Raw genomic sequence first — 26,195 nt, forward strand, 5'->3', positions numbered from 1 at the left:
AATTTGGAGATGAATTTCATAGTACATAGAAATTAAAAAACGTCGGGTCCGTGCCTTTAGCAATCGATTGACTTTCCGTCTACAATTAACGCAAACGGCTGACATTTACATGTATCAGGTTTGGAAAGTGTTTTCAAAAACTCCGTTTTGTATGTGAAATTAACCGGTTTCACCGTAGACGGAGCCCAAGTTTAATTGTATAGATTTTTCGATATGATATCAGGTGAACACGCTGCATACTCGTTGGGCCGGACAATTGAATAAATCAATAGTGGTTTAGCGTGGTCTGCCCTCTTATCGACAACCATATTCGTCATCACAGTCGTCAATAGGGACCTTTAGCAAACTACGACTGCGACGAGGACGTGGAAAAACCAAAGATCCAATGAGCAGAACAATAGCTCAGCGCGTGCGTTTTAAAACTGTGTACATTTCTTAGCCGTCCTCTGCAAAATAACAATGTGAAATAATCAAAATTCGCGTGGTCCGAGAAAGGAAACCCCGAATGCAGATTATTTAAGTTTCCATATGAATTCAGCGCCGCTCTCATACGTTATGCTGAGGTTAACTTGTGGCGCTGTAGGAGATGATAAACACATCCATTCATTCGCGAAATTCCAACTGAAAATATGCATTCATTTTCTTCCTTGGCGTTGCCGTCCTAACTGCTAAAGGTCCCTAATGTTGTGGACTCACGAGGCGCAGCCGAGTGGGTGTGCAACAAATCTTAACCGCTGTGATGACGAACCTCTTTGTCGATAAGAGGATAGACCACGCTAAACCACTGTCAATTCATTTTTTACCACAATATCGACATCAAATAAAACGATTTATCCAGTTCGTGAACATTACGTAACACGTTGACGATAGCAACGTTGTCTGTACTCTTATCGAAAACGGCAAATTGGCCAACCAGATTGCGACATTACTGCTAATTGTTTGCAAAATAATGTGCGATCAGCAATTGAATACAAGAAAATATATGTAAAAACCGACTGAATTAGAAAATTGACAAATATGTACAATCAAGGATAAACTCCGACAATCTATTTCTGTGTCCTGGAACAGAATACATAATACATAATATATTACATAAAATATTTACAATATCGACATAGAATGTATCAAATAATACAATTTCTCTAAAACATCACAAATTTGAGGGGAACTATAAGATAAATGTTCAAATAAATCGAAGCTCTTGCCGCCATTTAAGAAGCAGGCCCCAGTTGTTCGAAAGCCGATTAAATTATACCTCAATTAGAGGTTAATCAACGATTAAATTTATTACCCCTAGGATAGCTAATCTTGGAGTAAAATAACGTTCCTGGAAGCAGATTTATCCTTTGATTAACCATCCCACGATTAAGCTGAGATTAAACCAGTCAAACCGGTTATTAAGAGCTACGCGGCTACACGCTAAAAATAAAATTGGAGGGAAACATTAAAATGGCGGCAAGTGAGAATGCACATGAAAGTGGAAGCCAAACGAAAGACATTTAATCGTGTGTCAGCGCTAATCGGCTTTCGAACAACCGGGGCCAGATGTTTTGAAGTTGTTCTGTACAGTTTGGCGCACGGTCATAACTTTTCCATCGTATACTTCATTCTAATCGAAAATGTACTTTCCTCTATTAATATTGGGTAAAAAAATATCACGCAGTGAGTCATGCCAGTTTTGAAAGTGATTTTGATATTACTTATACAATCACTGAGCCGGTAGTCTCAAATGAATCGAATGGCTGTCAACCCTGTTTGAGAAACACAGGACAATGTTTTAGCCCCTAAAACGCTAACTGCTCCTACAATAGAACGTAAAAAGACATACATCCACAAGATGGATTTCCTTTAAGAATATAAAGTTCGTTAACCCTTTCACTCCAAAGAGGTAAATATAATTCTCTACGCTGTCTGATATACATGTATTCAATTTCAGCTCTGTGAATTTGATGTAAACTCAAACGATATCTTGTATTGTGTTTCTCTCCTTCTTATCATCTTCTTTCTTATGATGTATTTTTACTCTGACGTAAAAAGTATTTTTCTTCGTCACTCCCGGGAGTGACAGGGTGATTATGTGGACATTATTCTGCTTACAAGAGAGGTTTCCGGAATTTCTCTTTTTTGTTACTCTGCATGGCATGAATCAACTTCTCCCAGAACCATTTATCTTTGATGCTGAGGTAGGTGTTGGTGCGTAAGTACAGCTTTATTTCTCCATCCAGCTCATCCAAAGTCACATCATCAAACAGAATAACGATCAGTTTAAGGCGATCCTCCAGCACTTTGTGGTGCGCTGTACGAAACTCTAACATACACCACTCACTCTGTAAGAAGGTGCGAGATAACACTATGAGCATACGGTTACTCTTTTCCACGCTGTTCAAAATGTTTTTGACTATTGGTGTACCGATTTCAAAGTCCCGGTGGTGAATGCACAGTTTAAAAATTGGATGACGTTTTTCTAGTCGTTCTTGTAGTATATTCACAACCCAGTGGCGGTCATTTTCGCTGTAGGATACAAACGCATCGTATATCTTCGTTGAATCCGAGTCATTTTTGCCCCCAAACGGCCACCGGTTTAGGTTGGTGTTAATGATTGCTTTCAGTTCTCTTCGGTAAACATGCACGAGAATAGAAATGATTATGGATATGGCCAATAAAGTTCCAAGGACAGCACTAGTGATGACTGAGGAAGTAGGATTCGGAGTGTTAGTTGATCTAACACTCTGACCCACCGTTCCATTGCAGCCAAATCTCTCGTCAGGCAATATGTAAACTGCTTTCTCCTCCATGGAACTGTCCGACTTACAAAGAATATTTTCGACTCTCTCAACTTGACCATTATCGTTAAGATTCTGCAGCCAGTTTTTCATCCACTTCGTTGAACAATTACAATCAAAATTATTATCATGTAACGCAAGATTAGTGAGAAAAAGATTCTCGATGTTTCTAGGAAGTGTTGTCAAATTGTTTGAATCCATATGGAGAATCCTGATCCTTTCGAAGCTGTCTACTACCACTTCATTTAATCGTTGGATCTCGTTGTGCGTCAAATACAAAGCTGTAAGGTTTTTCAAATAAGGATGTCTTGGTATATCTCGGATGTAGTTGTTTCGTAAGTTGAGCTGAATTGAATCACTACTTGGCAGTGTTTTTGGCATTATGTCGAGTTTCCTTCCTTGGCAATCAATGACAACAGTTTGATCTGAACATCTCTCAAAACACGAGCATTCCTCAGGGCACTGTCTCGGTTCATTTTGCTTAATCAAATCATTTGCGTTAGTTTCAAGGATGGTTTTGTCCCTCATTTGTTCGGGCCAAGCACATTTCCAAGATCTGAAGCGCATTTTCGAGCCAGGATTATTTTTAGAGAGGAGTTCTATCTTGCGCTTGATAGCTATTATACTACAATCGCATATGAGAGGATTACCCTCTAAATTGACCTCGTAAATTTCCAAGAAACGAGAAAGCTTCAGTGCATCAAGTTCCTTTACGCCTTGCATGCTCAACGACGTAAAGTTATTGTTTTTCAAATCAAGTAGTTTAGGCTGAGTTTCCTGGAACGAGACGTTGTCTGTCTCAAAATCTAAATTTTCTACAAGATTGATAAGATCTTGAAAGGTTAACGCGTTAAAAGAGAGATCTATTTTTGACACATTTTGAAGGCGAAATAAAGAAATGGGAAAGTAGGAGAGAACGTTATTTTGAAGGTAAACCTCTCGTAAACTATTTGAAAAAGCACCTTCTTCGACTGTTTTGATTCTGTTCCCTTCTAAATGTAGAATCAGAAGTCTTTTGGAGGAGTTAAACAGTCCACCGGCGATTTTCCTGATCTTGTTATGTCCCAAAGTAATTTTCATGATATTTTCTGAGCCTCTGAATAATTCCGCCGGAACAACAGATAAGTTATTCTCATGCAGCTGAATTTCGGTCAGAGAGTTTAAGCCATGGAACAACTGGGATGGGAGTTCTTGAATATTGTTCTTACTGATATCGATCGCCTGAATTCCGCTCAAATTTTGAAAGCTTGTCGCTCCAATTGTTTGCAAACCATTTCTGGTAAGTGAAAGTTTGTGCAGAAATCCGTGGAACTCGTGCAACGATAAATCTTGAATGATATTGCCATCTAGTCTTAAACTACGCACATAATTTTCCGCATCGACGTCACTACCTCCAAGTGTCTTTACCTTTAAGCCTTTCGCTCCTATTAAACCATGAGGAAACTTTAAAGCGGTATTATTCCAGGGAAAGATGGGTGGCTGGGTCAGTTTATTAAATCGTAGGTCGAGTGTTTGTAGTCTAGGCATTACTGTTTGTAGTTTCTCTGGCATTCTTTTGAGTGAGAGATTTGTCAACGCGAGTTCTGCCATTTTCGACCTTACACCCGTAATTTCGGAGAGTGCATCCAATATAGCTAGGGGGAAATTGCTAGCAAGCGATAAGGCTCTCAAGCTTGCCAGACTTTGAATTTCACTTTCAAATGCATAATCCTTTAAAAGTTTTGGAAAACGTCCATTTTTTCCTTCTTTAAAGCCAAGTCCGTGAAAATCAGTCACGTTTGACCACAAGGCAAGATTTTTCATTGAGACGTGACACGGTCCACTGATGATCAAAGTCAACATTGTAAAGTTGTCGGCCACGTTGTGCGAATTATTAAAAACGATTTCCGCCGGTTCGCGGCACTGTATATGTACAGTCAAGAACAACAATCTGTCATTTTTTATGCGAGGGTCTAATGCAGTGCTTACGTCAAACTGGTGCTGGGCCCCAGTGTGTGGCATGATAGAACAGTTTACCTGTTTATTTGGTACTGGATTGCCTTGTCTGGTCTTGAATGAAGATGGATAGAGTTTCCTCAGGCATTGCATCATGTCTGTTGACGTTTTACTTTCGTCATGGCCATTTGAAGCTTCTATCAATAGCAGAAAAATTATGGTACGCAGCAAAAACGTAAGGCTCCAATTCATCTTTAGGTGGCGGTCAAATGAGTGAGGTCTATTCGGGGCCTGCAAAAAATTAACGGCGCTATCTTTAAATTTATTTCAAAGTATGATTAGCGTTATAACATCCCTATTACAAGTGGGGTAAGACTTGCTCTTGAATCATAAAACACAGTCATGTATAGTGTAAAAAGAGCAACTAACACGACAAATTTAAAAAAGAGACAAGGGTAGAGGTTCACTCACCACTGTCTTCTTCAAACAGTTTCCCCATGGCGTCCATGAGTTGTGGAAAAAGCTATCACTTTTATTGGAAGTTTGCTAAGTTCAGAACACGAAGCTAAAGAAAACTGAAGTTAAGAAAGTTTGATTTATACCTTTAGACAAACTCATCTATTTTTGGAAAGTTGAGTCAGTGTCAGAGTATTCACTTATGATAAGCCGATAAGGATATGATATCAGACATACAAAAAAAATTCCACATATAAGTTTGTTTTCAAATTTTCAGTCATCCATGAATGTTCAATCCAAACAGTCAAGCGTGCACCTCCACACATCTATTTATGTTTTCCATCACGAGATTTAATATTTTTCAAGTATTAAATCCAATATCAAAATCAAGTACAAATGAGCCTTGTATTAATAACATAACGTTTAATAGCCTCTCCCTGGGAGCCCTGTGCTGCATGCTTGTTTTGACGTTTTTGGAGTTTCCAGGATGTTGCACTAGCTTGAAGCAAGTGAGGTCAAAATACTTGACCACCCTTTATCGTGACTCTAGCTCTTAAACAAAAGGCAAATATTATTTTTAAATCAAGGAAATTTCCATAATCAGCCGGCCTGGTCTCTGATGTAACGCATCTGCTACAATTTGTAGACGTTATTCGGTCGAAAGATTTTCAACTTCCACATATTGTTCCCCAACAATGACACTAAGTCAAACCAAGGGTATACATGATTTGCCTGATTGTCATAAGCTTCTTAGATTTCTCATAGAGTCCTAGAGACATCGCAAATAAAACCAACACGATAATTAAAAGGAGCTTCCTGATTTACAAGATCGTTATCACATTTCTGCTCCAGGGGGAAATTTAATTCCTCGTTAATAAAAGGACAGTGACGTAATATTAGACTTGTTTATATCAGGCCACCTCTGCCTTTGGGGCGCCTCAAAAGAGCCCATGCAGAGCATACGTTCCACGCACTTTTTTTCACTTTATCCCTTGACCTCGAAGAGTGACAAGCATCTAATTTCTCCTCACAATTTCACCCGTAAATCACACGTTAAGGTCACGAGAACAAAGGAAATGATCACCAATTACAGAGGCTTCTCGTTGTCAGCACCTTAAGAAATGTATAGAGAATAGAATGGAGAATATGCATCCTGATGTCATGGTGTATCAAAAGACTACGTAAAGCGTTAGCGGCAACAACACTAATTAACCATATTTCAGCTTGAATTAAGGCCGCAAAATAAAAGTCCCTTAGCCTCAGCAGAGGGGAGACTGCCAAATGATGTTTGCTTGTGATTTACTCGTTGTAAAAGTGGTATTTAAGTTGTAGCTTTCTCAACTGGAAATGTAAAATCATGATGTCCGCGCCAGAAGTACTAGAGAGAAAACAAACACAGGCAGCCGCGTCATAGACTTCCGGTCGATAAAAATACTCAAACTACCATGCCGATCAACTCGTTCATCAATAAGAAATGCGCTTACTATTGCAAGACATGACTTCACCTCCTTGCATTTGAAGCACAATAATACGGAGGCAAAAATAGAAATACAGACAATTTCTATAGATTAGAGAAGTGGACGGAACCACGCACGGCCAGAATATTACGTCAGCAACATCCGCTGTGCCTTCACTTCCATGTTTACATGAACTCATTTCTGTTGACAGTAGATGAACACGCCACTAATGGACGCTAAACCGGAATATTCAAAATAAAAGTCTTATTTCCGAAGGTCAAAAAGGATGTTTATGACTAGAGAAGATTGAGACAGACCTCAAGTCACACATCATAAACCGTGAAACATTAAAACTTCTCAGTCGACAATCTGGCACATACTCAATTACAAATAATATCAGTTGGTATTTAATCAAAATATATACATTCATCGAAAAAAAAAAAAAAAAAAAAAAAAAAAAAGGAAAACGAAATTGTAGAGACTATATAAATAGGCTGAAGTACTACAGCTACCGGTCAGTCAAACACAACAGTCATTAGTTTTGTAAATGTACGTGATGAGCATTGCAAATTTTCGGCAGTATCCGGCATAAATAAGTTAATAAGAGGGTACGAATCTACCCATTCCTGCACATCTCTGGCAAACGTTATTCGTAGCACATCAAATTTTCAGACTCGCGGGATCGAGCAAACCTACAGCATACTATGACAGGCTATTAGCAGAGAAAGGTCCCTTCATCCATAGAAGCGTGCATATAATGGAACAAGAAAAAAACAAACAGATGAGGCCTCCGAAAGAAAAAACTTCACATTAATTGTCTTTGTTGGATTCATCTTGTCTCTGAGCAAGAAGATAACGGAAACAGATAAGTAACTACTAAACGATCAACAGTAATTTCTCGTTCAACAAGATCCCTTGATGTTCTTGACGCTTGTTGAGCGATGGACAAGTTGTCAGCAACTTGGACAGGTTGAACACAACATCCAACACCAATTATTTAGCACCCTTCAAGTCTGGTTTTTCCTGAAAGAAAGGAAAAAAAAGATTCACTCCAAATACAAACGTGGACCAAATTAAAGTACAGGAAGTTTAAGAGTAAATATCAAAGGCGGATGGGTTTAAACCTTCACGGAGAGGCATGCTCTTAGAAATTCGAACCCCCGATACCACTTTTTCATTTGCTCTCAGTCTATCAGATGACCTGCATTCTTGACAAAGGGTCACGTAACAACGCAATGGTAAAAGTTGACAGTTGCTATGGCTTGCAACACTAATCTTGATGGGCTTTCTGTGGTGCGTTGGTCTGGGCACGAGTTTACAGCCAGTTCTGATTTCGATTTGTGGTCAGTCTGGCTACCGAAATATGTTTGTTCCTGTGAACACGTCTACAGTACGTTGGTCAGCGGTAGCGAAACAATCATGCGTAGCATTGACAGAGTGGACCGCATGCTTTGAAGTGTGTTGAAGTGGGAATTTTCTTCTGTAACGGTGAGAAAGCGCACCTCAGGAAATGTATTCAGAACAATATGGAGAATAAACACGCTGACGTAAGGGTATCAAGTGCTAAAAACAGTGAAACATTCTTTTTAAGATGGATATGTCAATGAGGCATAGAGGAAGGATAAGGAACTCACCTCAATTACTTCCTCGACACACTTTATCACATGAGCTATATGTTTGCCTCTGAACCCAGCGACTCCAGCAGCCGCTTTTGCTTTCCTTAGGTAAACAATCAATTCTTGTCTGCAAAAAGAAAATCGCATGTCAAATAAACAGCAGGACCATTTTTGACATGAGTGCTTCGAGGGTCAAACAACAGTGAAACGAGATAGGTAGTAACATTATCGAAGTACAAATATCTATTTTACTCAAGAACCTGTTCAAAATTCTTGCAGTCCAGCTTCAGTCATAAATCACCATCAAGGCTCTAAAGCGCATGTTTCATATGTAGTCTTCATGAACTAATTAGAGCAAGAAGAAAAGCTGTTGCAATAACTATGTGGACCTGCATGTATGTGAGGTTTACCAAGAAAGCGCCAAGTTACAAAGACGCGAGTCGCTGACATTTAATGTCACCTATTTCCGCATTCCCAAGCGCTTCCTATACAAGCGGTGTACACAGCTCTCGCTCAACACCTAAACTAGTTCACCTGCTCTTATCTGGAAACTTTTTATGAAGCCTCTCCATCAGCTTCTCAAACGAAGAGAATTTTCCAGCTGGACGAGCTGGAGGCGAGAGTTGTTGCTGATCCTTCGCTGGTACAGGTTCGGTACAGAGGCCAGGAGGAGGTCGCAGCGGTTTACAACTATCAGGCAAATTATTTTCTAAGGTAATTTTGGGTTGAACCACAAGGCCTGCCAGGTACTGGGCTATAATGTGCGTGGGGGGACCAGAAAAAGGCTGAGGCTGAATAGGAAGGAACTGCTGAAGTGTTTGATGTTGACCTGTTAAGTTTGGCACTGCTATGTTAGTAGGTAAGATAGGATTGCGACCATCTGAGGAAGACGATTTTTGTGCTGCACGTTGGTCCTCAGCCTCAGCAGATTGCTTTGTTGCATATCCTTCATTTACATTCCCTGCTTTTGGCGAAACATGAGACAACAACAAGTTGTTTTCCGGTTGAGTTGTAGAGGATTCTACATTTTGGAAAACTGAGATATCCTGAGGAGAGGGTGTTTGAATAACTTCTTGGATTCTTGTCTCTTGCTCTGTTGGCGCTACAGTTTCCCTATTCTCTGGCGTAGCCATCCCACAGTTCGCATAATTCAAAGCTTGCACAGTAGTTTCTCCACCGTGCAGCCGGGTGCCATCACCATTTCTTTGTCTGAATGACGATAGTAGACTCACCTCGTTGCTGACGCACATTTCGTCCGATCCAACAGAGGGTGGATTTCCATCTCCTTTTTTCCCACATATTTGTTTAAGCAAAGTGCTTCTTGATTTTTTACTAGTGTAAAGTTTCCATCCATCGTCAATCTGATCATTCAAAGCTTCTTTTTGCGAGCTGTGACTTACAGCTTTACGGTGAGTGGCGCTATTTTGAGGGCAAATATCAAAGATGTAAATGAGATTTACAAAAAAAGAATAAAAACTAAAAAAAAAAATAAAAAAATGAAATAAACTCTAAATCTGAATTCAGCCTGGCAGTTTTACGATAGGTTATGGCAAGACGAGAAAAAAAATCAGTAGAGGAAGCGGGTTTATATTGCATTCATTCCAAGAATATAGTTAAAACACATTATTACCAGCTGACGCCAGCAGTCATACCTTCAGGGTGGGCGATAAGGATACGCTGTACCAATAACCATGAACATCCTTAGTTCCCATCACGAAAATTTTCACGTTGTGGCCAATTCAAATTATCAACTCAGTTGATAATACCAAATTATTGGAAAGTTACGTATGGAGAGTTCAGCACTACTAAACAGATTATTAAGATAGTGTTCAAAAGACTTGAGATTTTGCATGAGTATTTTCTTTCTTGGGTTCACATAAGTGCAATAGGAAAAAATGTTTGATATTGAATTGTTTTCATAGAGCATTGTTTTTCTGAGTACTTACCATGTACTGCACTCGCTATTCTCCCTCATACTGGAAAACAAAGTTTTCGTCTCCTCGAGTTGTTCCTCTACAGTCTTGAGCTTTTCAGATTGATCTTTTATTATCGATCTCAGGCCTTCAATGGCGACTTCCTTTAGCTGAAGAGCGCCTTTAGTGGACTTTAGTTCCTCCTCCTTTGACTTTAAATCCTTCGTCGTTCTCTTAGCTTCTGTTTCTTTCTGTTTCTTCACCGTCTTTAGATCCTTTTCTAGTTTCTGGAAATTAGGTGGATACAACTTTAGTTGTAACTTATTAAAAATATTTATGACAAAGCAATATCAAACAGTTTAAGCACTTATCAGTTTACAACTTTCCAATAAATAATGGGAAAATTGATGATAAAAGTAAAGTTTTCTAGGTTAACGATGTTCTTGATCATTGAATCCCACACAAGCGGTCAAATAAATCATTTCGTAAAGATAATTTCCTCGGAGCAAAACCAACAGCAAAGTAATCACCGCAGCCAATCAGAACAAAGAAAAATACTAAAGGAACTCAAAGTGAAAACAAATAAACCGGCTCAAGGGCGGGAAACACGGGTAACCAAGTGACGATTGGAACCAAAACAATCCTATGTTACTTTCGACACCCAAAAAAGTTGCTCTCGTGCATCAAACTACTCTAAAAAGTTCTCTCTAATGTCTCGATCTTTCTACAAAGCGCAAGCTTTTGCCTTTGGCGTCACCTATCAACACGCGGACATTGCTGGTTGGTCGCTAGCCCCTGAAAGCAATCACCTCTCCAGAGCGAAGCAATCGATTTCAAAGCTGTTTATTTGAAATTCACTTTTTTTGTTGTTTTTGTCTTCCAAGAGCCACCACTTTACATTTGCTGTGAGCACCATCGGGAGCCCCGCCCTATCCCGCATCCCGAAGCTCACTCTCCTTAAAAAGGGAAATAACATATTAGCCAAGCCTAAAAGCGGAGCTCGCATTTTTCTTTTCCCGCACGTCTCAACGCCTTGCCCCGGCCAGGACTAGAACCCGGGTCGTCCGACTCGGAGCCCAGTGCACTGACCACTGGACTACTGAACAGTACTACTGCGGTACAGTTGACCACGCATGTTAAAAGTAGCACCTTGTACGGTCGTACGGTCGTACATCCAAATTTTTTCGGCTTGATGGGTTACTACTATTTTGTGTAATTATGGGGCCACGCTCTGCGAGCTCCGCTATTAATTTTCACGGGGAGAGCAAAAAACATACTGCTTAGTGTCAAAATACGATTCGTTACTTTACTTCTGCGTGTTGCCTACCCACAATGAATATTATGAATAATGCGCATTCCTAAGGGTTGGAAAATATATAATACTGCAGTTATACTCGTAGCTAAAAAAGCTTCCAGATACGCGCATATTTTGAGATGGAACGCTACCCACCCGAAATGAATATAAGTACTAGAGCTTTTGCACAGGGAAAGAAAAGAAAAAGGAACAGTTTGAATCAATTTATGGAATTCACATAAGTATATTTAATACGAAAACGAGGTCCATACAAGGGGAGAGTTCTCTTGAACAAGTCCTTTATGCACGTCACACAAAGGGAATTCGTCGAGAACTACCAATTCAAATATACGAGAGGCTGATCAACCATACTACATTATGAATAGGTAATTTTGGTTTTATCAACTGATTTGATTATGTTAATTTCATACCCGAGGTTTCGAGCGAATAACGCCAATCGCTCCGACGAAGGGCTGACGCTCGAAACGCCAGCTTTGAAACTCTTTTCGGTGGTCAATTAATATTGCCAACTTAGTTGATAAAACCAAAATTATCTTGTTATAATCCCCAACCGACGCAGCACCGAAGTTTCTTTAGCAACTTACCCTGTTTATTCATCATTAGTGGTTCCTATACTCAACACAAATGGTCTTTTCAAGAATTTAGGCTGCTGTTAAAACCTTAAGACAGTACAAGTACGTAGATGACATCGAATGGCTTTTTGGTGATGGTATGTCATTACCAAAATCCTCGGGCAAGCAGTATTAGGTAGTCACGACAATGGTGCGCACACATTCATGTACACCTGAATGCTGTATCCTTCTCTACAACCTTTTCAAGGTGGTACTGGAGACTAATTTGGGGACTTTTCGACAATTTTTGGGAATAAAATATCTCATGACAGATTTGTTGCAATGACTTAAATTTTAACATATGATTTTACATATAATCAATCCGAGAGAAAAATACTTTAATTTAGCTCAGTGTCATTGAATTTGAGGAATTTCATGGAATTGAGGCGTGTGTCCCAAAGGGCACTCTGAGGAAGAACTTCTCTAAATCCGAGCCAATTGAATGTTATTAGGAATGGTTTGCTACATGCACAAAAATTAAGGCAACAAAGATTTTCAGCGCAGTCCGCCATATAATACTTTACTTTGACAAATTTATCCAAATTATGTCATTATTAAATTTAGGTTGAGATCCAATACCTTCATATTCGGTCAATTCGTGGCTGACCGTGGCGGACTGTGCTGTAAATTTTCCTCATCGTATGTAGTTTAGTCTGCCAATTTCAGATCGTAAGAATAAATCTTTCCCGAGATAATACTGTTGCAGTGACATGACACGATTTAGCTGCACTTATTCATTTGCAAAAAGTGGCAAAATCTTTGGCAGAATTCATCAGAGAACCCAATAGCGCAATGTAGATGGTCATAATCGCCATATTTGTCTTGCTGGTTTTCCCGCGAAACCTTACAGAACAGGAGTTTATAGATATTTGCGCCATTCGTAGCAACGACACCTATCCTGCAGTGTTGAGACAATCTTGGCACCCATGCTGTGCATTGGCAAGGGATGGAGAAACATCACGAAAGGAGAGGTAGCAGTGAATTTTTAGACTTTCTCTTAAAGAAATTGACGTCACTTGGCTGGGAAGTGAAGAGAATGAAAGGGCGTCATCAGGAACCACAAAAATACGAGGTGGTGTGGGCAACTTTCAATCGATTGAACGTAGTGTGACAAAATAAAATACATGGTTATTCGATCGCTTATGGTTGCGACGCTTCCCGAAAATTAGAAATATCGGACATTTCTTAACATGAACAGGCTATCGAAAGCATTTTTGTGTTTTTGCTGCTTGGAAAATATAAGTGGTCAGCTACTGTTAAGCTCTTTCCATACTTGTATCCCTGGTAAAAATGCACTTCGTGTTTCATTACCGAATGGTTACTTATGAATGGATGAGTCAGAAATGCAATCTAAAGGAAATACCGCATGAATCGCAAACACCGATTAGACCAGGATCGATTCGTCTTTCGAAACGAAACTTTTATCGCATGTATTTCGAAAACAACACGTTTTCCAATCGCAAAAATAAACAATAATCTTTAAGTACCATGGACTACCTCAATTTCCTCTGTCTGGCTCTTTAGTTCCTCCTTGAGTTCCCCCATGACTCTTTTGTAGTAATGTTTAGTATTGGCTGACACATCCTTCTCATTCTGGAGGCTATCTTTGAGTGCTTCACAAGCATTCCGTTCTGTTAGGTACAGTTCTTTGTAACACAGCTCTTCATCATTGCCAGCAGCATTGTCATCAAGTTTCCATTCCTTAAATTCCTGTTCAAATGCTTCCCTGACAGCATCTACTTGTACCCCTGTGGTACGTTTGAAAAGACCAAGGTCTTTTTCGCAAGTCTGACTGCAGTAATCTGTTGTATTTACTTCCGTTTGAGCGCTAGCTTCACGGGTAAAAACAGCTGTAGGTTCTCTCTTTAGCGACTTGTCAGAGGAACAAGTTTCACTACTACGCGGGGGCCTAAGAGCATCCACTGATGCAGCGGTAGTGACTACCTTCCCAATTTTGATGCCATTCCTCTTAGCTAGCTCCTCAAATGTGTCCGCCGTCCTACATGCTGAAGGTATCAGTGGACTGCCTTCTCTGCATGGATAACATAAATTATCTTCACTACTTGCAGGTGACAAAGAAGAACAGGATGAACTGTCTGGAAATTTCCCAGTTACTTTGATATCTTTGACACGCCCGAATTCTTGAAAACTTACAATTTGGCAGTGCTCCCCGAAAAAGTATGGTGTCCCTGACCAGCAGTCATTTTCTTTAGCATGTGTTGATGTAAACGATTCCTTACCGTCTGAATAGAAAGGCGATTCCTGTCTTTTACCACCCACTCTAATTCCATTTAACCGCGCCATTTCTTGAAATTTTGCAATCTGGGCATCTTCAGTGAATTCCAAAAATTCTGACCCATCTGCCTCTATACTTTCTACCACATCCGATTCACAAGAGATGGTGGATAAACGAGTTGTACGTAACGAGTTTCCGACTTTGATTCCTTTGTGGTGCGCGATTTCTTGAAATACAACAACTTCTGCATCTTCCTGCAAAGAACTCAAAACATCTTTATTATCATGTTGGTCTTCCCTTACATTGTTTGTACCTCCAGCAGAGGCTGTGCCTTCCTCGCTGCACGTAGTTGTTGCTTCCATCTCTTCACTCACTTCTGATGAGCGTGCTTTTTCGTCATACTTGTGAATTTTGATTTGTTTTCACTGTCCTCACCGAAAATTTCTCGCTCTGGTCTAGTATTGCATCCATATACTGCATATAGTGGCATAGCTCTCAGCTTCATTGGCATGCTCCACATTAGTAGTGGCACTGTCGCTGTCTGCTGATACACATGTATCTAAATCACCCATTCCCAACACTGTGTCAGAGTTCTCGGACATTGCTTTCCCAACTGGGTAAGTTCAGGCTTTTGGCTTTCATTCCACTCGGTGACATAGTGAACTCTGATGCCACTCGCAGCTGCTTTGATCTTGAAAAGATCAAGTGTGTTAGTGGTGGCAGATGACTCATGTCTAACTTCATTCCCTATCACTCCTTTTTCCTCAAAACATGTAACATCATTGTGATTATTGTTCGGTTCAAAAAAGTTGCCGACTGGGGAAGGTGAACCACTTTCCCATAGAGATGAGATGTGAGATGTTGACATACACATCCTTCACAATGTCTGGTAACTGAATCGTCTGGTTGATTAGTCCCAGCAACCTGTGAATAGGCACTGTCCCTGTCTTTTTTAACCTTTGAACCTACAGATAACACAGAGAAGAAATTTAATGTAACGATTTCATTGCAAAAGCAATTTATATGTGTAACAGGTAGTCTACAGATTCTGCAGTACAAAGTCAGTTACCCTCATGTGCATAATAACAAACATGTACACTCTGTAAATGACATTTGATGCCATTGTCTTTTTTCCATGGAGACTAGTTCCACACAAACATTCTTCATCTAGTAAAGTGCATAAGTAAAAAATAAAGAAATCCTGATGTGGATCCAATCTAATTACACTGCGTAATCAAATGGATATATACATATCGAGTTAAATATAAAGCTTACGATAAATAGAAAATTAGTTAAGTGTGATATATATGGGGTACTAGTTCAGAGAAATTAATCAAACGTTACACCCTTTCACTCTCAATGTCTCATTTAGAGTAAAGTCTAATAATAAATTTGATTTTAAATTATATAATATTTACTAGAGAATATTTTTCTGATGACAAAATTTGTTTTTCTACTCTGTTAAAATTTTCATTAAATTTTATTTTTGTGATGCAAAGTCAAGTGAAAATGGAATGTCTTGAAAAGGATCCAAAGCAGCAAAGCACCAATTAATGGTATAATGGTTTTGGAGACTGCTGGACTCTTTTATTGTTCATGCTGGGGATAAACCTTTGAAAACGAGTTATGAGGATTGTAACTCTGTTGCAACTCTGTTGTACATATTTGCATTAAAATATATTACTAAACCATTTTCTTCTCCTACCTGGTAGGTCAAACTGTAATTCCGTTTCGTTGTGCAATCTTTTGAAGTCTTCCAGAGAATCCTCCTTGTTGGACTTCCCCACCTGATGCAGCTGAGAAGAAAATTATTTTCAAGAGGAATAGAAAGGTACAGGAAAAAAAACTAGTTGAACTCCCAACTTGAATGCATTTGTTACAATTTAGGGTGCTGCAGATGGGATTAAATGTCATATGGAAGCTTCAGCTCAAAATTCTGACTGCAAGTTCCTCACCTCCGGATTTGCAAGAGTCCCACCTGTACGTCACATATGTACAGGCTAAAATACAGAATCCATAAAATGTCCAAAACCCCACATAACCACGACAGACCCTGTAACAAATACCCAAACATAATCTTTTTTTTTTTGTTTTTTTTTTTTTTTTTCCCCATGTCCTCTATGTGTCCAACCGTAGCTTAAAGGTTGAGAACCAACATAAAAAAAGAAAACAAGATTCTCAGCAAAATGATGTTAAACTTATCAACTTAGGTAAATGATGGCCAACAACAATCCTATAGGTGTGTATAAACTATTTAATCTACCCCCTGGAAGCTTCATAGGAGTAGATCTTTACTGTCAATGTACATAACTGTATGATTCATAACTACATCACTCTATGGAAAAAATTGTGCAAGCTCACTTTCGAAGGTGTGCGTCTTAACAATACCCCCTGTGACACATTCCACTTCACGAGAGAGGGAAGAAGAGAAAAAAAAAAAAAAAAAAAAAAAAAACAGTTTTGTGTAAAGCTCAGTTGGTAGCACTTCCACTTAGAACTACAGACCCCAGGTATCTGGGAAGCTTACCCATTTCCTTGTGCACCATCAGTTTTTATCCCTTTTTACGCTTTTGACCAAGAAGACATTCAATATCTACGTTGAACACCTTTCTTAAGGAAGAAGATCAGTTTTGTTTATTCACACACACTACAATGTTTTCAAAAAGTTTGCCATAAGAGAGATTAGCACCTTGTTGCTGTTCCTTTACGCAAGATGGTACATTCATAACGTTCAACAGTTGAAAACTATACGGCAAATATACAGTTCATTACGCACTTCTATGAAATTCAATGAACGCGACACGCATGAAACTTTCAATCACGCTATTTGTCATATGTGAACTAACATCAATAGCGAATAACAATCTGGCATTGAACAATTGCATGAACAATAAGTGAGACCATACAAACATACAGCACAGAAATACGTACTATACAATCTCGCGTATAGGGTATGATCATTAATACCAGATGAGAAACTCAATTGCATAGTCTTTATGACAAATCATTGCGTATTAGAGACATTCTATAATACTACAATTTGCATCAGAGAACGTATACTTCACATTGGCCACCTTCATCACAATCGATTTTATTGCGATCGGTCAATCATTAACGTGCTATTGTACACGACATGTGTGTCAGTAATACACAGATCATTACGTGTAGGTTTTCAAAGATAATTTCAAAATTGTTCGATTACAGTGTACTGTATGTAATGTGTTTGTAATTATCCTTCAATTTCTTCATTACTTTAAACATTTACTTAGCATCCGTTTGATGCTATTTTGAATGTTATACATATGCAAATAGCGTTGTTGAAAGTTTCGTTCGTGTTCATGAATTTCATTTGAAGTGCTAATGAATGTATATTTGCCGTATACGTTTGTTCAACTGTTGGCCGTAAATGAAATTGTACATGTTGCTCGTAATAATGACCCAAGCAAATGTAGGTGTATAGTAACAATACACGGAGCAGGCAAGAGATATCCCAACCTGCTGGGATCCAGACTCTTACATTGCAGAGGCATACCCCACAAACACTAGGACCACCCACCCATTCTTGTGCATGAAAGAGGTGCTCAGTGTCCGACATCACCGCCGTTTCGTTCAACTGGGAGTGGCCTTGCCAATTTCACACGATACAACATACCTTCAAGTGTTCTTGCTACTGTACGGTCATGGATTGTTGGTTTTCTTGGAAGACGCTGTCTCAATTCTTGATTTATCTGTGCTAGTGTCAGCAGGCAATTTTCGTTCAAAATGTCATTCAGGCAATTCCTCATTTCATCATCTACTCGAACATGATTTGCTCCTCCTCGTGGTCTCTCCGCGATCCTTCCTTCTCGCAAGTATCGTGCAACGATACTTCTTGCTTGAACGGTTCACTCCGATAGTAGCGGCAACCGTCAAATAATCTTCATTCACATCTTCGAAGGCTTGAATAATTCTTTGACGCTGTTCAAGTAGGATTCTGTTTCTTGGTGGCATGATTTTCTCCGGTTATTTCTGTCCTACTTGTTCATACAGCGTACAGTGTACTGAACATGTAAAATGTTCTTCATTTTATATCTGCTTCAGCAAAATATTGTGCAAAAAGGAACATAAAATTTAAATGATAATGTACATACTCTTGTATTTTTGTTCAGTATTATAAAATACATGTAACTACGATGAATGACACTAATGAATATTTTTTTCATCCTATTGTTTATTCGAAAAACACAATGTTTGTCAGTTCACGTTAATGATTGACCATTTCGAATAAACGATTGTATGAAGGTGCAATTGAATGTACGTCTCTATGCAAATTGTATTATTGAATGTCTCTAATACGCAATTGATTGTCATACTATGCAATTGATTTTCTTTTGGTATTAATGATCAACCATTACGCGAGATTGAAAGTATATTTGTTCTGTTTGATTGTCCAAAGGTGCAATTGTTCATCCGTTGATGCTATTGAATGTTAATACATATGCAAATAGCGTTATTGAAAGTTCGTTCGTGTTCATGAATTTCATTGAAGTGCTAATGAATGTATATTTGCCGTATAGTTTCAACTGTTGACGTAAATGAATGTACATTTTGCGTAAATGAACAGCAAAAGGTGTAGTACCAATCAAGGAGCATGAAAGAGATATCCACCTGCTGGGATACAGACTTCTTCCATTGCAGAGCATACCCACAACACTAGACACCACCCATTCTTGTGCATGAAAGAGGTATCAGTGTAAGACATCACCGCCACAACATTCACAGGAACAGTAAAGGACTCCCTGACGGGTATATGCCAATTGTTAAGAAAGACAACAAGACAAGTGCTGTGCCACACCAGCCAATCACAGCAGAGTATGGTACTTAAATAGGTGGTTTAGATCTAATTGATCTCATTGATCTAAGAAGACTATCAGTATGAATTTGAAACCTCATTATCCACATCAGAAGTAACTACTTCATAAGACAAGCAATAATACTTAATTACCAGTGTTTTCACCACAGTGAACACTCATATGTCATGTTCCCTTAACCCTTCAACTCCCGTGAGTGACCAAGACAGAATTTCTCTTTACTATATCTATACAATATCAACCAGATAAGTGTTGAGAAGAAAGAAAAATATCAATTTGGGGATAATCAGTTGATCTAATACTAAATTCTCTGAACTAACATTATAAGAATTGTATGGTTGACAGTAAGGAGAATTGCAAACTTGATCTGGGAGTTAGATGGTTAGGTTAATCTGAGGAATTTACAATCTTCTTCCAATTCAGTTAATTCTTCTTTTGTTGTTTTTTATTTCGTAAAGCTGATGTGGTTGTTTTAGACAAAGAACAAATACCAATACACTTTACCTAAGACATTTCTGGTCTAGTAATATCAGATATAATTTAGTTTCAATTGGTTTAAAATTGAGATAAATTTGAGCTTATGGTACAGTGTTATTGAAACAGAATATGTCCTGAAGAAGCTTCCTTGTCAAAAATGTAAAGGAAAGTGTTAAATTCAGATGTTTGGGTGTTTTCGTAATATAAATGAAACAACCAAATTATATGTTGATAAAAGTTGTCATCTTCATGGATCACTCCTCCAACAAACAACAACAAAACAATATGATTTACTCACAAGTTGTTTAAGTGACTGTCATTGTGACCTGCAACAGTCCCATTTAGGATTTATTTCATACGAAAAATCAGACTACTTGATCAAGTAATACCACAAAATTCACCTCTCAATGAATGAGGATTTGATAAAATGAAATTCCAACAGACAACAAGAGGACTAACAAGTAATTTAGTGTTAACAACTATGTTGAAAACATAAATTAGCTATTGTTAAAAGTTTATAGGCTGATGTTTTGAGCATTAGCCCTTTATCAGAGCAATAACAAGAGGACTAGTTCAGAATATGAACAAAGCTCCATTAAGAAGCTGACCTTGGAGCAATCAAGAACAAATCTGGAAGCAGGGGGCTGAAAACAGAGACCACCAGGCAGTCCACTACCTCTCCCCCAACCTTAGTTCATATCAAATTTAAACCAAGAATCACATGTACCTTTGCTTCTATGATCCACACCAATCCTGATTCCGTTTTTCCGAGCTGCCAGCTCAAAAATCAATTCAGTTGCACGTCTTGTAGAGCCTAAATGTTCAAGTTCCCTTCTGGTCTTTGCTGTTGTTGTTTTTCCATCCAATGCAACATCAGCAGGGGACATGCAAAATGGAGACAAGGCATTACTATGCTGTACAGGGGATGTACACATATTTACTGGAGGCAGTGCAAATGATGTATAGGCCACTGGAACTGTTGGTTGCACAACAACACGAAGAAGTTCAGGTCTAACTTGTAAGGGATTCATTCTTTCTTTCAGCAACTTCAAATGTCCTCTTCTTTGTCTCCTGTTTTCACATGCTTGTTCAGTATATTCCTACCTGTACTCTAATGAAAGGATAACGTGCATCAGAGAGGGAAAGTTTAGAGACTGTCATCTGATTTGTGTTAAGATACCAGACAGTTTTGCCCAGAGATACATATGAAAGGTAAGTACTGCTCTCACTTCAGCTTCAGCTGAAAATACACTGCAAATGTCCTTGCTGTAGGTGATGATTTGAAGCCCTAGGGTATAAAGCTGAACAATAATTAACAACTGGCACAAGTCAAACATCAAACTCTGGGGGCAATGCAACCTGATTACAGTCAACTCACCACCACTACAAACTTGCCACCACTGAGATTCAACTCACCACCAGAGGCAAATCAACTTGTTGACAAACATTGTTAAGGTGATTCCTCAGGATTGCACTGTGCATCCTGAACTGCACATATCACATAATCAGGCAAATAAGTACATGCACATTCCGAAAACATAGTATTGTTGTTCAATCAATGGACACCGTAAACAAATAGCATGGTCCTAAGCTCTTGAAGAAGCACGGAGACCTATATTTTTTATTGGATGATTTTGGTGTAGAAATAATCTCCTCAAAATTGGGGAAATTAAAAAAATTTCCAAAGGGAAAAACATATAGCTGAGAGCTTGCTTCTTGCTTTTAATTGTTGAAATTATGTCATATTACTACACAAAACCTCTGAGTCAATTTGCCATCGGAGGCAAGTTGACTCTACAGCTGTAAGTGGTGGCAGATGAGTCAATTCTCCCCGGTCGCGAGTTGACTCTTCGTGGTGGCAAGTTCGTTGTGGTGACGAATTGACCGGACACCATGCCACCGCATACACGTAAGCTCAAAGAGTGTAAGTAAACAAATGGTTTTATTCACTCGTGTGGTCGCTATTACCGGTCTTCATTACTTTCTGAACTACTAGTTGCACATCAGCTTAAATTCAAACGATTCAAACAAAGCGAAGGTCGACTGTCTCATTTTGGAGATTATCTAAAATCACAAGAGTCGTTCGCACTCCCGGATCTGATTTACGATGGGCAAATAGAGAAAATTATCACGACGCTTAGCACAAACATCTATATTTTGTATTCAATTTCCAGGAGGTTTCAAGAAACCCCTTGCGCACGATATTGTTTCGCTGACGTGAGCAGAAACAAACATCGACGCTCGCTTGTCTGTTGAGCAAGTTTCAATTTGACGTACAGTATTTCGCGTCAGTGGCTTTAAAGAAGTCTTACCAGGATTTCGCAATTTCTCTGAGAGATATTTCTATCCATAAGAGCTTATCTCTAATCCATTGCTCACCAGCAAAGTCCCGCAAAGAGAACAAAGCTAATATGTATGCATTACAAACGATCGTCCAGCATGCAATTTTTTTTCTAAATTGTAGGCAAATGCGCCAACGACTGCCTTTAGAATTTTGACTCACAACATCAGAGATGATTGATTTACTTTCACTTACCAGATCAATATTTTGTTTCCTTCCATTTATGGAACCAGTACATTTCCTAACTAGTAGTCCATCGCTGGAACCGGGCTAGTATCACAGAAGCTCAAATTGTCACCAAAGTGATGACCACTACATTTGTATGTCACGTCCTCCCGGTCGTAACCTTTGATCTTTTGTTTCCCGCGCTTTTGAATCGTTAAACATGCGCAGTACATAAATCCATGCATACTTAAGGCTACTCAAGTAACTTAGATGAGGCTTCTTTTCTTGCCGGTAAGCTCCCAAGGATTAAAAAGTAGGAGAGACATGAGCATACTGGTAATGAATGATAAACTAACACTATCCGAGTGTTTGTTATAATGTTGTTTGTAGAATTCTACACAAAACTGTGATTACTTTTCGGACCTAACAAATCATAGAGGCAGGTTTTGTATTGTGCCAATGTTCGGTGACAGGCTTTGGGATATCTGTGTCATTGCTACAAAGGAAAGTATTTTTCTGAGATGAGGTATAGTTGTCGGTGAATGCCAACAAGTAAAATTGGACAAAGAAATTGGTCCGGTTTTCCCTACCTGACACAATTTGAGGCCTATTATGCAAAAATTCACCATAGCCAGGAGCCCATTACAAAGTAATGGGCTCCTGTCATTGCGTAATGTTGGAATTATTGTACATAACATTTTGGTAGAGGAAAAAGGAAAAGGGAAGGAAAAACAAATTTTCGAAATAAAAAAATACGGTAATCGAAGGAAGTCACCTTGAGGTATCAAACCAGCGACTGTCAGCTTCCCAACCAACTTTCGCATGCGAACTTTGTAGTGACCGGCACGGTTCGTGATGTGTTACTCAGTTAAGTTGGTCTTATTGATGCTTACTTGCACTCTCGTTGACATAGAGTCTTACTGACCATAAACCAGTGAGCTCAACCAAAAACGGGCGTATGTCGAAGCTACACGCCGAAACTAGACGTTCACAAAACGACGAGGTGAACAGGTACAATGGTCTTTTGCTCTTGAACGAGCACTACGACCTAAATTTTTTATTGAATAATTTAAGCGAACAAATTATCCACCATCAAGAAGATAAATTAAAAAAGGTAATCGGAAGAAAAAAGAGATATAGTTAAGAGCATCACGAAGTCCGTTGCTCAAGGATGCAACCTTGAAAACGACGACTCGAAGAATGCTTTGAGTCGATGTCGTTTAAAATAATATTCAACTACATATAACATTTTCCCATGCGCTCGAGACTTTGAACGAACAAACATGTTCCCCACCACAAGGTCCCAGATAATGGTAGTCCGATCTCGTTGCTCCCGTTCCTCTCCAAGGTGATCGGCAACGTACAATGATCGCCCTTAGTGACGATGGGTAATTACTGTAGAGAACACGCCCCTGATCAGTTAGTCTCAGCTGTTCCAGTGTATCGGGTTTCAGATCGCTCTAATGCTCAGCCAGTTTCGAACTAGTCAACGCTTTGATGTCACTCCGGATCAAACGCCCTCTCGACCTTAGTGTTTTATTTTCCACTCTCTTAACTAGTCATGTCGCATAAATTTATGCAAAACTCCAAGTCAAAATCTCAACAAGACAACTATCTATTTCCACCGTCACCACAGCCTGATCTATTCGAGCATCTTTATTAATTCTGCGATCCTATTAACGATCCCGATGCGAGGCCATTTGCTTTTACAGGACATTCATCGCCATCCGCAGCCAGACAAGACCGACTTATGCCCCATTCACACCAAAGCTTAAACATGTTTAAAAGTTGTTTTGTTAAACACAGTTTAATTTTTGTTTTCTTCATAGAAACTATTTAGCCGAATATTTTTGACTTGAATGTAGCACATTGGAAATGCAAGTTAGCAAGTACTTGAATCCAATGGAAAATCAAGTTTTTCAGTTCTCTGTTTATAATTTTCATTCAATGAAAACCAGTTTAACAAAACATGTTTTGCTGGTGTGAATGGGGTATTAGAATAGAATTGGAGTTGGTTAAGGAACCAAAGGGAAGCTGGCTTTAGAATTAGAAGTTCTATGTTTGGGCCAAACTGTTACACGAGCACCAACTCAAGTTTGATCGGCAACCACGAGTGCATCAGTAAAAGAAAGTTCGGCTAAGAAACGAATCATTGATTGGCCTTAAGACTTTTTATTAGGTATGTCAGCTAACGCAGTTTTTAATATGTTAGACTAACCATCTTTTATCCCCGGATATTTGGCCATGATCCGAGCGTACAATGCAGAGTGGAATTTGCATATGCCCGTTGTTCTTGAGGTGCCCAGGACCAAAGCAAAGAGCTATTCGTAGGCAAGTGTTCGTGTTGTTTATTCCTTTTTGGCCAGGCAGGTCGAACTGAGACACCTTGACTGGGATCGCCTTTGATATCTTGAAATGGCGTCCACATTTTTCAAGCATTCATACTTAAGCGCGACAAACACCAAGTCTAACCCGTCACTCCTTTCACCCTCTACAACTTCTCAGTACAGAGTTTCCAGTCTTGGAGCTATAAATGCTCTTGTTCTCGTGATTCCTCTGCGAGAAACTACACTTTAAATCACTTGTGCAGGTTTTGCAAGTTCAGCGGGCATCCTATGCTACACTGCCCGAAGCGAAAGATGCCCATTTCTGGCCTTCAATGACTGGACATTCAAAGTGTTGGTTTATCGCAATGTACGGATTTAGAAATGGACTATGACACGGACACGAAATCGGAAAACAATTTTTTATTAAAACACAAATCTCTCTCAAGACTCGAAACGAACGTACCGGCAATTTCCAATCGATCCAAAAGACTATGAATATCTTGGTTTTCAGTGGGACGGTTTTTTTTTTTTTGATACTAGGTGCCCCTTCGGTCTGCGTTCACCTGTCTTGATCTGTCAGAGAACGACTCGGGCTGTCATCCATGTGTTTACTAACGGAGGTTATACCGCCGATGTTTACTTGAATAATTTTTATGAGCATCTATCAACTGCCTCTGCGGCTTTCGAACGTCTTCAAGAATTATTTGACGAGCTGGGTTAGCAATAATCTCCCGCAAAAGACTGTCCTCCCTTTATAAGAATGATTTGCCCAGGGCTTCTCGTAGATGCTGATCAAATGCTCCTAGAGGTACCTGACGATTGTTTGTTGGAACTTCTTACGAAGTGATTGTAGTGGCTAAGACTTTCCACCTTCACAAGGCTACAATGCACTCGTTATTGAGGAAACTTTCCTTTGTCCAGCTTTCGTCCGGCCAGGCAGGACTTTTTTGTCGCGTCTTTTCAACCGCCCACACGGTTTGTCACCTACATTTTTACCACACTTCATCTACACAGTTTGTCACAGTTTGTTACCTACAATTTTACCAAACTTCACCGACACAGTTTGTCACCTACATTTTTAACCACACTTCATCTACACAGTTTGTCACAGTTTGTCACCTACAATTTTACCACACTTCACCGACACAGTTTGTCACCTACATTTTTACCACACTTCATCTACACAGTTTGTCACAGTTTGTCACCTACAATTTTACCACACTTCACCGACACAGTTTGTCACCTACATTTTTACCACACTTCATCTACACAGTTTGTTACAGTTTGTCACCTACAATTTTACCACACTTCACCGACACAGTTTGTCACCTACATTTTTACAACACTTCAGTGGTTCCGCGATGATTGTGTTACGCCCGCGTGACCTTCAGGACGTTCTATTTACGTGCGACTCATCTTTAGATCGAGGCGGTGCCACGTGCTTCGACGAATACATCATCTTCGCATTTCCGAGTCACATTGAGGAACTGGCCTTGCATATAAATGCCTTGGAACTTTTTGTGCTGATCATGGCGGTTAACGTCTGGGCTCCAAGGTTGACAGGTTCTCGATTTCAGATTTCGTGTCACGACGATGCCGCCGTGCAAGCTGTGCTCTCCTGTCGTAGCAGGATGCTTTCATGCAGCGTTGTTTCAGACAACTTTAGCTCACATCAGCTCGCCATGATTTGGCCATCGTTTCCATTTGGCCATC

The 26,195-nt window shown here is 39.4% G+C and overlaps 2 protein-coding genes across 2 annotated transcripts; both read right to left on the reverse strand.

Annotated features, from left to right (window-relative positions):
* Positions 1 to 346: 346 nt before the first annotated feature.
* LOC131773902 (uncharacterized) lies at positions 347 to 22,286 on the reverse strand. Its single transcript, XM_066159957.1, has 10 exons — positions 22,186 to 22,286; positions 20,377 to 20,760; positions 16,264 to 16,322; positions 16,028 to 16,118; positions 15,193 to 15,287; positions 13,584 to 14,723; positions 10,194 to 10,447; positions 8,782 to 9,666; positions 8,262 to 8,374; positions 347 to 444 (listed from the first exon to the last, which is right to left on the reverse strand). Exons 2-10 carry the CDS (start codon positions 20,678 to 20,680, stop codon positions 347 to 349), a joined length of 3,039 nt encoding a protein of 1,012 aa, XP_066016054.1. The 5' UTR covers positions 20,681 to 20,760; positions 22,186 to 22,286.
* LOC131773923 (protein toll-like) lies at positions 1,115 to 5,287 on the reverse strand. Its single transcript, XM_059089893.2, has 2 exons — positions 5,190 to 5,287; positions 1,115 to 5,009 (listed from the first exon to the last, which is right to left on the reverse strand). The coding sequence occupies exon 2, from the start codon at positions 4,968 to 4,970 to the stop codon at positions 2,094 to 2,096; it is 2,877 nt and encodes a 958-aa protein (XP_058945876.2). The 5' UTR covers positions 4,971 to 5,009; positions 5,190 to 5,287; the 3' UTR covers positions 1,115 to 2,093.
* Positions 22,287 to 26,195: the final 3,909 nt, after the last annotated feature.

This window comes from Pocillopora verrucosa, chromosome 13, assembly GCF_036669915.1.
Source record: "Pocillopora verrucosa isolate sample1 chromosome 13, ASM3666991v2, whole genome shotgun sequence".
Classification (NCBI taxonomy): Eukaryota; Metazoa; Cnidaria; class Anthozoa; order Scleractinia; family Pocilloporidae; genus Pocillopora; species Pocillopora verrucosa.

Bases quoted from the DNA above. Each gene is read 5' to 3' on its own strand.
- LOC131773902 (XM_066159957.1), bottom strand. From the start codon at position 20,680: ATGAATCCCTTACAAGTTAGACCTGAACTTCTTCGTGTTGTTGTGCAA. The intron at 15,288-16,027 runs GTAGGAGAAGAA...TGTTATCTGTAG, and splicing joins ATTACAGTTTGACCTACCAG to GTTCAAAGGTTAAAAAAGAC. The intron at 445-8,261 runs GTTCCTTATCCT...TATTTTGCAGAG, and splicing joins CGAGGAAGTAATTGAGGTGA to GACGGCTAAGAAATGTACAC.
- LOC131773923 (XM_059089893.2), bottom strand. From the start codon at position 4,970: ATGAATTGGAGCCTTACGTTTTTGCTGCGTACCATAATTTTTCTGCTA.